At 35.4% G+C, this 12,002-nt stretch overlaps 1 protein-coding gene across 1 annotated transcript; it reads left to right on the top strand.

Annotated features, from left to right (window-relative positions):
- The first annotated feature begins 1,138 nt into the window (after nt 1–1,138).
- LOC107768861 (uncharacterized) lies at nt 1,139–2,899 on the top strand. The gene has a single exon (XM_016588011.1). It carries the CDS (start codon nt 1,139–1,141, stop codon nt 2,897–2,899), a length of 1,761 nt encoding a protein of 586 aa, XP_016443497.1.
- Nucleotides 2,900–12,002: the final 9,103 nt, after the last annotated feature.

Genomic DNA, 12,002 nt, shown 5'->3' with positions numbered 1-12,002 from the left:
TTATCGTCTTATTAGGCCTTAGAAGCCATGTTTTAAGTCTCAACAACTCTCAACTCTCATTTAGTTTCTTATACTTAACATCATAGTTTTGATAGGTAAAAATGTAAAAAGCATTTGGTGTTTACATCAAAACAATAACCGTAAAATATATGTGTTTTTGTATATGTATTTATCACTTAACTCTTATTAAATAATGTACCTTCTTGCTTTAACATTTAACTATTAAAATTAAATTATTTAATTTGATATGAACATTGAATGTGAATACTTCTTTACCTTTTTGACGTGGGGATGGATTTCTTCTTGGTGCTAGCTAAATGGTATGTGAAGGATTGAAGGTCTTGAAAATGACTTCAAATGTCTCCAAAATCTCTAATATCTGGATCCAACTTATCCATATGACAGCAGATAGCCACTCTAAAGGGCTATTATTTAGGAATTCACCAATATATTATGAATTTAATTTTTTTGTTTAATTTTTCAAGACACAAATATTCTGAATTGTTCTGAAATTATTTTCATGATAAAATAAGTACCGGCAAATTGTGAATAAGAACGCCAAGAATGGCTGTTTGTGCACTTCTACTTTAGCAAATGTCCAATCCTTGAGCAATTTGTACGCTGGCTGTAATAAACGTCAAAATTATCCGTAAACGTTTCCAAAGAACTGGTCAAAATGTCAATTAGTAGCTCATATGATTGGTTAGAAGCGAGTGTTGAAAGATACTTTAATTACAATGTACGCGGTATTGATTATAGGCTGTCATTCTTAAAACAGCAGCAGCCAAGCATGTGATATTTTCCAACTCTTGCATCATACTATACTTAGTTTCATTATTTAATCAAAAGATAATGCGTAATGACCAGACTTTAATGCCTAAATACTCTTTTCAATATTCCCACAACTGCTCCATTTCCAACCCCACAAGTAATCTTACACTTCCCAAACACATTGTTTTCTCTATATATTATAAATACAAAGTCCCTTAATTTATTCATCCAACAAAAAGTGCCCAACCCCAAGACAACCACAAAGCTAAAAAAAAAAAAAACAAAGACGCAAAGTTCAAACCAAGTTAAAGGTTGTCTCCTAAAGAGCTCCTTTTGTCCAAAGCAAGTTCTCATTAGGCCTAAATCAATGGCAGATGATGGGGAAGACTTGACCCCATTTTGGCTGCAAAACACCACCGATCTCCGCCGTACCGATCGCCTCCGCCACCACCTGTCGTCTCTTTTCTTTAACTCCGCTCTCTTGCTCGTCTTTCTGTTGGTTACAGCAATTTTCTTCTTAGTTTTCATAGTTCCCTCAAGTCTCTCTTTCACAAATAGTAGTATATTTAGACCAAGCAGTGTAAAGAAAAGCTGGGATTCGTTCAATGTAGTGTTGGTTCTAGTTGCTGTGATCTTTGGTTTTCTCAGCAAAAACAAGAATGAAGACAGAAATCCCAATGACTATCATCAAGTTACTTCTCCAATTATTAGAAATGAAGTTAAGAAATCAAACCCATCAACCCCAAATAGTCGATGGTTTAATGAAATACGAAATCCAAATCCAACTACTCCTCGCACATGGTACGATAATGTGGATCGAAATTCCTATAGCAACAATCAGAGCAATAATAATGGTGGGGCTGGATTGAGGAGGAGTTTTAGTTCATATCCTGATTTATGTGAAGTGTCGCCGCGGTGGATCTCCGGCGAAGATCATTGGCGGTTCTACGACGATACTCATGTTGATACTTATCGGTTTTCGGATCCCGGTCAGCTTCATCGCCGCCGTAGCTGGAGAGAAGTCGATCGTTCTCCGGAACCTGATATTAAAACTATTTATGAAGATCCTTTAGAATCCAAAAAGGAAGCTATATTTACTCCACCATCTTCAACTCCTCCTCTGCTCTCGCCGCCGTCTCCGCCAGCTCCGGCACCAGTAGTATATGAGGAGAAGGTGAAGAGAGCAACTCATAGTGTTCCGCGTAAAAAGGAGAGAACAAGGAAGAAGAGGGAAAATCATGAGGTAGAAGCAAATGAAGTTGTTAGGGCACCGGTGACACCTCCTCCTCCTCCACCTCCACCACCGCCACCGCCACCATTGCCGCAATACGTGGAGCCGAGGAGCAGTAAAAGCGATAGGAAAAGAGGTGGTGCAAGTGCTACAAAAGAGTTTATCAATTCTTTGTATCATAAGAAGAAGAGGAAAAACAGGTCAAAGAGTGTCGATAATTTTGATGCTCTCCTCCATAAATCAGAACCTCCTCCTCTCCATTATCATGAATGGCCGGAAACATTCATCACTCCACCTCCGCCACCACCTCCTTCGTTGTTTCAGAACCTGTTCACATCCAAAAAAGCTAGGAGAAAGAGAAATGCGCCTCCACCACCACCTCCTCCTCCGCCTGTCAGGGCGGCGCCGGTTAGGATATCAAGACCAAATGCCCAAAATGACCAAAATGCCCCGATCACCAGAACTCCAGCACCAAAGCCAGTGAAAATAAGAAGTTTCGACAGCGTCGAGGAGAACTCGAACAGCGGTGGGAATTCCCCATTAATACCAATTCCGCCACCGCCTCCACCGCCACCGTTCTACAAGAAGAACGCATGGAAGTTTGTGGTGCAAGGTGACTACGTGAGAATAGACAGCACCGTCAGCTCACGTTCTGGTTCGCCTGAACCTGAAGATATAGATTCAGCTGAGAGCACCCCGACGGCGGAATATGTCGGCGGTGATCGGACGGCCTTTGCGCCGTCGCCATTATTCTGTCCAAGTCCAGACGTCAACACAAAAGCTGAAAACTTCATATCAAAGTTCAGAGCTGGATTGAAGCTAGAGAAGATCAACTCCTTCAATAAAAATGAAGGCCGAGGTTTATCTAATTTGGGCCCAGGAGTAGGCCCAAGTTAGCTATTGCATTTTTTTTTACCACATTGATTGATTTGTTAAAATTTTCATTTTTTACACGTTTTTTCATGATTATTTGAGGTGTTTTCGAAGTTTTATTGCAGTGTACAGAAAAAGATTACAGCAGAGAATTCATCATAGGTTAGAAGTTGGAATTAATATATTTGATTTTATTGTTTTTTTTTCGGGGAACGGATATTTTGGAAACAGTTTCTCTATCTTTATAGGTAAGGATAAGGTTTGCCTACAAACTATCTTCCCAGACCGGGATTGCATTGGGTTGTTGTTATCGTCCTTATTTTCGGGAGATTGTTGTTGCATTTGGTAAATTGGTCATGTAGTTGAGTAGCATAAGTTAAGGAGGAAATGTGTGATTTTGAGTAATCCACGATGATGTATTGATAAGAGGAAATAATATTGGATATATTCCATCTTGGATTCTTCTGCATGTAGAGATTTTCTTGTTAAGTGATAGCTGGCTTGAATTTTCAGATTAAGGAAAAGAAAAAGGACACGACTTGGGCGCAAATTGCGATTTCACTTGGATTTTAGGGGCGCAACACAAGCTGAGTTGTTGAGTGTTAGTTGAAATTTGAAACAATCAAACCTATCTATAACAATCGTATCTAGCCTTTAGCCTTATGGTACCGGATTCATATTATTTTTAACGTAAAGCATAATTTATGTGTAAAAATTTATTAATATTATAATAAATAATAGTTATGAACTCACAACTTTCAAAATATAATGGGTTCAATATTTAAAATCTCAGATATTAAACCCATAAAGTTTAAATCCCGAATCCGCCTCGGATAACAACCTCTTTTGTTCCGAATATTTTTGGATGTTATAACGAAGTGTTGTTATAGAGAATATTTATTATAACATAACTTAAAAAATGGTTTTGAAAAAGTTTGGCTTTTATAGTGAGGTGTTATATAGGAATATTGTTGGTTGAAATTTGATATTGACATTCGTTTACAATTACATTAGCATTTGCACATCTCATTCCTTCTCAAAGGTACAAGTAAGAGAACATATCTTACAATCATTTCATATATATATTAATCACAAATTGATAAGGTAGTGTATGCCCAGTTTACTACACACCAACTGTAACATGTTCTAAGTAGTGATAAACGTGAAGCAAATACCAATTACTTTTCTCATCCCCGACTTTGTCAATTGGGCCTATGCTTCTATCATAAGTGTACATATGTACTCTTAGGACCACCATCATCATCTTTATGTTACATAGGCTTCTATTCTAGTCCTACCACATGACTAGTCATTTATCAAGCCCTTCGGGCGCATAGACGAACCATACTTCTTATGATTCACGTAAATTCAATAGTAATTTTTATTCGTACTTTGTATATGTATTAAGATTTTATTAAATATTTATAAATATTTAACTATAAATTTAATTATTAATGTATATTAACTTGAGTTTACTGTATGAACACATAAATTTTAAATTCTAAATACTCTTATAATTGAGTGCCTAATTGGCAACCCAAAACCCTATACAATGATAAATTCAAAAAAATGTTGTAGCTTGGAGATGGTACTTTGCTCCAGGCTCCAGTGCGCCATGCGCCGCACCTAAATTTTACAGAGTATTTTTTCTATTTTGGTTTGAAAAGGATAATTTTGTCCGGGCCCACTCCTACATGATATAAATACACCAAAAACATGATCTTTAGAGGACTTTTGACCTTGGAAGCTTTTGGGGAACATGGGAGGCTACAAGACATAAGATTTTATCATCTTTTTATCAGTTCAATACGGGAGTTTGAATTGTAACGTTAGATTGATATTTTCTTACTCTTTAATTATATTTGTGATGACTTTGTCACGATCCAAAATCTACTAAGGGTCGTGATGGCGCCGGAAACTACTGTCAGGCAAGCCAACCAAAATACTTATATAAATTCTTGTTTTAATAATTTTGAAAAACTATGATTTTCCTTCAATTTTACCAGTAAAGGATAATCGTTTCAAATCAAATATGAATGTTAAGAAGTTAATACAAGATACCCCATAATCATCCCAGAACCCGGTATCACAAGTGCATGAGCATTTACTAGGGAATGAAATAAAATACAGTAAATGTCCGGAATACAAAGTGGACAGATATGAAAAGCACAGTAAAATACTCTGAAGGGGACTCTGCTGGCTGCGGGTCGTCTCGATAATGCAGCTCACCTAAGTCTCCGTATCAACCATGTTGCTAAGCCACTAGCCACATATGAACCTGTGCAACAAAAATGCACAGCAAGTGTAGTATGAGTACGAAAACAACGTGTACCCAATGTGTATCCCGTCTAATCTCGAAGAAGTAGAGATGAGAGGTCGACTTCAACACTTACTAGTGGTCTAATAATGTTATCTCAATAATATAGTAAATCGGTAATTTTTATAAACATGATTGTAGTTCAATGGAATGAAGTAGGTAAGAAATTCTTTCTTTTATAGAAATTTTTCAAATTCCTTTTCATCGTTTATACAAATATTCTCAAACCGGGAAGAGGAAATAAGAACTTCAAAATTCTCAGAGCAAACAATATAAGCATGCACATATCATGTCGAGGTCGTACAACCTAATCAACGTAAATGTAAAATGTGCATTGCTGAGGGTTGAATGACGCGAACCATAGATGCATCTATTACCGCTCACGAATCATCCACGCGACGAGGTCAACATAAAATAAACAAAAACCCTGCTCGCAAATTATACATGCGACACAGGTACACATAGAATCATATATTCAAACAGTTAATCAAGACTTCATTAGGGAACAACTATCCAAGGAAAATCCAAATTCTCCCTTTTTAACGGTTTAAGAAAAATGAAGTTTAATCCTTTTAGATATTCATTTACCAATTCGATAGAATTTAAGCAATTCAAATCGTCAATAAGATTACAAATATTTCCAAGTACATCATGCTTTTGGGTCTTAGACCACCCGGACAATAGCATAATAGTAGCTACGCACGGACTCTCGTCACCTCGTGCGTACGTAGCCCCCACAAATAGGAGCACATAACCAATTACCTCACCTATGGGGACAATGCCCTCTTACAAGGTTAGAAAGGAGACTCACCTCGCTCGGAAGATCCATAACCGGCATTCCACGCCCTTCCGAAGACTCGAATTGATGCACAATGCTCCAAAACTAGCCAATAATTATGCAAATCCATTAGTATATGTTCAATTACTCATTACAATCTAATTTATAACAATTCTTAACCCTGATCGAAAAGTTGACAAAATTGCCCTCGGGCCCCACGTGCCTAGATTCCTAAATTTTTTGAAGATAAAGTTTACCCATGAACTCACGAACTCAACTATATGATTTTCTCTTAATTTCATACCCAAAATCGTGGTCAAAATCCAAGAGCATCAATTTTCTAGGTTTTCCCTCAAACCCCAAGTTTCTACAAATTTTCATGCTCAAATCCGTAACAAAACCATGTATTTAACGTCTAATGAATGGGAACAACTTACCTTGACATAGATGAAGAAAATCTCTCTTCCGAAAGCTCCAAAATCATCCAAACCGAAGTGAAAATGAACCAAAACTCGATTTTTAAAGAGAGCTCACTGCCTCCAGTCCTTTCGCACCTGCGGTCTCTTGACCGCTTCTGCGGTCCCGCAGGTGCGGACCAATTGCCGCTTATGCGGTCCGGGGATCCCATCCCATTTTCGATTCTACGCTCCTTCTTCCGCAGGTGCGGTCCTGCTTTTGCGGTGACCTGACCGCATCTGCGGTCCCATCCTTCACCCTTCACCACCGCATCTGCGGCCAAAACTTTGCAGGTGCGGTTGTACGAGATATCAGTTGCTTAAGCTATTCTTTCAAACCCCAAGTCAATCCTTTAATCACCCGAAATTCACCCGAGGCCCCCCGGGACCCCAACCAGTCCCAAAACACATTACGGACTTGCCCGAGGCCTCAAATCATAACGCAAAAATCATGAATCGACCCCCAATCCAAGCTTAAGGAACTTTAGAATTTCAAACTTCTACATTCGATGACGAAACCTATCAAATCACGTCTGATTGACCTCAAATTTTGTACACAAGTCATATTTGACATTATGGACCTACTCCAATTTCCGGAACTGGATTCCGACCCCAGTATCAAAAAGTCCACTTCCGGTCAAACTTCTCAAAACCCTTCAAATTTCTATCTTTAGCCAAATGACTCTAAAATAACCTACGGACCTCCGAACTCACTTCCGATCGCGTTCCCAACTCCAGAATCACCATACGGAGCTATTCCTATACTCAGAATCCCAAACGGACATTGATAACCCTGAAATGCACTTCAACCCAAACTTATGAAATTCCTCCAAATTACTAACTTCCACAATAGGCGCCAAAACGTTCCCGGGTCTTCCAAAACCCGATCCGGACATACGCCCAAGTCCGAAATCATTATACGAACCTGCTGGAACCTTCGAATCCCGATTCCGAGGTCGTTTACTCAGAAATCCAATCTTACTAATTCTTTCAACTTAAAGCTTCCGAAATGGGAATTCCCTTTCCAAATCAACTCCGAATTCCCCGGAATTCAATTACGACCGTGCACAAAAGTCATAATACCTAAAGTGAAGCTACTCATGGCCTCAAACTGCTGAACAACACGCTAGAGCTCAAAACGACCGGTCGGGTCGTTACAGACTTCCTCTATGATTATGGAGTAGTTTATCTTGGGGTTTGACATGATTTGGTGACTGAGTTGTTGTTTACGGATTTGACTATTGTTTAATTACTTAGATTTATTAGAGGAGCTTTAATATTAGTTGTAATTTTTTTATAGTGTTTAATTGAAAGAGGAACATCTTAATGAATATTATGTAACTATTGGGGCATATACTATTAACCATGCATTTGGATATAGTATATTCTAATAATTGTCATGGTTAAAAGTCTAAGTGGGAGATTATTGGGATATATACTATTAACCATGGGTTTGGTTTAGATATATTCTTTATTTTGAAATAATTTTTTATTCAGTTTTAATAAAGTTTTAAATAGATCATATATTATTCTATGTCCTTTGCTTATATAGTAGATGATTTAGTGTATAGAGTTTAGCTTATACACGGAAGATTAAATCATCGATTCTTATAAGTATAAAGTTTGAGTTCACAATCTAATGATGGAATTGGACAAACATCATGGATGATTGCAGCACAAGATTAAATATAATTTATCTTGATTATGGGAATGGTTTAATTCTAACTTCTTGTGCTAGTACATTTTGTATGTATTGAACGGACCAAGTAGAGATAAGTATTTTATACTGACTTAATAAAATAAACTTTCTAGCCATTAAATGTACTTATACTCTTAATCTTGATATAATTATTATTAGCTATGTACATTATTATTATTTTGATTTATTAAAGGGCGAGATTCTTTCATGGGTCAATATGCCTGGTAAATTGGATAATAATAATGTACATTGGCGAAATAATAGTTAGTTAATGGAATCCATATCTCGGTTTAGAGATTGATGATACACCTTTATAAATGCTTATAAGTTTTCATGTGTAAACCCGACTGGTGGATTTTGTATCCGACACATGAAATACGTTAAGCGAAAGTCTAAAGGAAATAATCAATAAATTAAATCGCCAGTAATTTAATTTAATTGATTAGTATCTGAATCTTAATATGGGGAGTTAAATAAGATTTAATGGATGAATTTTAAAATTGAATAAGGAGTGCAATTACGAATTTTTAGTGGAATAATTCGTAATTAATTATGGTGAATATTAATTTCGAAAATTACAAATTAATTCCATAATTAGAAGCCTTGTTAAGTAAATTCGGTGGTCCCTACTGTGCCTAAATAATAGAAAATAAAGGAATCTTTTTTCTGGTGGAAAAGAAAACCAAACAGGTTCTGAAAAAGGATTTTAACCCTTAAAACTGTGCTATAAATGCATAAGGTTTTCCACCTAGAGAAGATAGAAATGGTGGCCGAAATTTTTAACCTTTTTCATAGAAAATTTCACCCACACGAAATTGCTATTTTCGGATATTATTTGGGTAACACAGTAGAAGACTGTGGAACGTTCGAGGATCACGATTGTGCAGGTGATGGAGATTCCATTGAGAAGTTATGGAACTGAAGGCTGACATGATAGAAGAGTTATGTTCACGCTTCAAGAGGTAACCCGTAAAACCCGTATACACTAGTTGTCTAGATTACATGTGATTTTGATACTGGGATTGCTTTCGCTGCATATAATAATCCATCAATTGGTATAAGAGCTCACTCACATCTAATTAGATAACTAAGTTTTTCATGAAACAAGAATATCGTGTTTATGTGCATTTTTGAATTATATGTATATGTGATTTTCTAGAAAACTGCACTGCTGTTTTGTGAATTAACTATTGAAAAACTACACTGCTATTTTGTGAATTAACTGTGCAAAATTTTGAATTATTCTTGTAATCATGAGATATCTATTTTTTATTGATACTTAATTGAGATTATCTGAATTTTTTGGGTAAACCCTAGAAAAACCAAAACCTGATTTTGACCGAATTGCCGATATTTTCGGAGGTCAGCGAACTTGACGGACTTTGATTGAGCTGAAATTTGGTGGGTCCATCGAAAACGACGTGGTGAGAAAAACACACTGCTTTTGCAGTGAATCATGGTATTTTTTGGCGTTTTGAGGTTGTTTGGACTGTATTTTGGACGTTTTTCTATTTTTTGAAAGTTATTTTTTAATAATATTAATTCGTTTTTAATTCAATGGTGGTGGGGTGTCTCCCCAAAGTCTCCATGATTAAATACTGGTGATATAATTGATTTACAAATTGGCTATTAGTAAATAGACATGTTGTTAAATTAAATTCAATAATAGAGGTGTATGATTTTATTGACTAGGTCTTACAAGGTATAATTGATATTGTGTGATGATATAATTATTTTGTAAGAAAGTGAAATTCTTTGTTTGATATCCTGGATGACTAATGATGGGAGTGTTTGGCATATTTGTTTTATGCACAAATTCTCAAATTTTAGTCTATGTTTTCCTGCCCTGCGTGATTACTAGTCTTGGATTTTCGATGAAATATTGTGTTCTCTGGTTGGAGGTTGTAATTAAGTGAAATATGACGGTATTCTATATGAGTTTTATATTATTGGCATGGCTTTTAAGTTGTGGTCCATAATCTGCCATAAAATAATTTTATGAGCTACATGTATCTTCAGTCGTAAATTAAGAATTTTGTGAGTAATAAGTAGTTACCACTAAAGTGGTTTGTTTATTTGAACTCATGAAAAATTCTTAATAAATTTGTACATGTGAAATTGTGTCTATTTATGGATTGAGCATTATGATTAATAAGTAGGATCCACAAAATGGTCTATTTATTTGAGTCATTAAAATCTGTTTAATGTATCATGTGAAAAGTATCCTTGATAAATCTACATTAGTGGTGGAGGTTCTTAACTAGAAAAGAGTTTTATCTTTAGGTACTAGTGATACCAACTCTACCCATGAGAAGAGATATTAAGTTTTTTGCCAGACAGGAGAAAATATAATATCTTAGGTTCTTGTGTATTTAATAAAAGGATAATTTATTGCAAAAGGAGATATTATGTATCCTAGAAATAGGAAGAACATAATATATGCTTTGAGCTCATAGTATAATTATAAGGAAAATAGAAATCAATATCATATTTATTTTAATTCATGAAACTACTTAAAACGGTTGTTCTCTGAGTTTGGTTACAAGTTGGTGTTCATGAATTTGACGGACTCCGATTGACCTAAAACTTGGTAGGTTCATCGAAAACGATCTAGTAAGAAAAACTCACTGCTATGCAGTGAATTATGTTGTTTTCGGCATTCTTAGGTCGTTTAGATGGTTTTTCAAGCAGTTTATTAAATTGAATTTGTTATAGATATGAAAAATTATTCTTTATATATCGGCTATATTTGTGTTAAATCTGAAACATGATGATTTAACTTGATATGATATATAGCAAGAATGCAAATCACGTGGATTTAATCCTAACTACACCAAAAATAATTTATTCGAATTTGGTCAAGTTTTTGGCGATCATGAATTTCACGATCTCCGAATTACTTGAAATTTGGTAGGATCATCGGAAATAATCAGTTAAGAAGAACTCAGTGCTATGCAGTGAATCACATCGTATTTTGACGATTCGAGATCGTTTAGATGAGTTTTTTTGGAGGTTTGATGGATTAAAATATGATTTACATACGAAAAGTAATTATTTCTATCATTTTATTTATGTCTAATCTGTAACATGATAACGCATGCTGATTTGACATGAATTGGTATATGATAAGAATGTAGGTTATATTTTAAATTCTTAAAAAAATGCTTAAAATGGTAATTTTCCAAATTTGGGCAATTTTTGGAGATTGTGATTTTAACTATCTCCGATTGATCTGAAATTTGGTAAGTTTATTGGAAATAGCCCAGTGAAAAATACTCACTGCTATATAGTGAAAAACGTTAATTTTAGCGTTTTAAGACTATTTAAATTGGGTATTGAACATTTTTTTAATTATGAAATTTAATCCTCGGAGAAAAGATCGTGGTTGTGATAAAGTGGTGATAGGAATTAACTCCTATGGTCTCCATTTTTTTTATAGTTAAATAATAAATTTACGTGTTGACATTAGGTCTTCCTCCATATCAAATAAATTTATTATAAACTCACTGGATATAGTTACTAGTTATTGATAACCTGTATTAACTCTCTATCTGAGTTTAAAGGGTTGAATCAATTTTGTAACTCAAATACAATCATGATTGAGTGGTAATAGAAATATATTTCTACGGTCTTCCACTATTAATTTCAAGTGAGTAATAAATTTACGCGTTGACTTTAGGTCTTCCTCCATATCGGATAAATTTATTGTAAACTCACTAGGTGAAGTACTAGTAATTGATATCATGTACTTACTCTCCATCTGAGTATACATGTTGGGTCAATGGAACTAGAGCTATTAATTATGATGTTCACTTGACTTAAATTAAAAGTATACTCTCCATCTAAGTTGGGTCTGTTTTAATTATTGGAGTGAATAA

The sequence above is a fragment of the Nicotiana tabacum genome, chromosome 6, assembly GCF_000715075.1.
Source record: "Nicotiana tabacum cultivar K326 chromosome 6, ASM71507v2, whole genome shotgun sequence".
Classification (NCBI taxonomy): Eukaryota; Viridiplantae; Streptophyta; class Magnoliopsida; order Solanales; family Solanaceae; genus Nicotiana; species Nicotiana tabacum.
This window is presented reverse-complemented; position numbering and strand designations above follow the sequence as displayed.

Coding starts and splice junctions, on each gene's coding strand:
- LOC107768861 (XM_016588011.1), top strand. CDS start 1,139: ATGGCAGATGATGGGGAAGACTTGACCCCATTTTGGCTGCAAAACACC.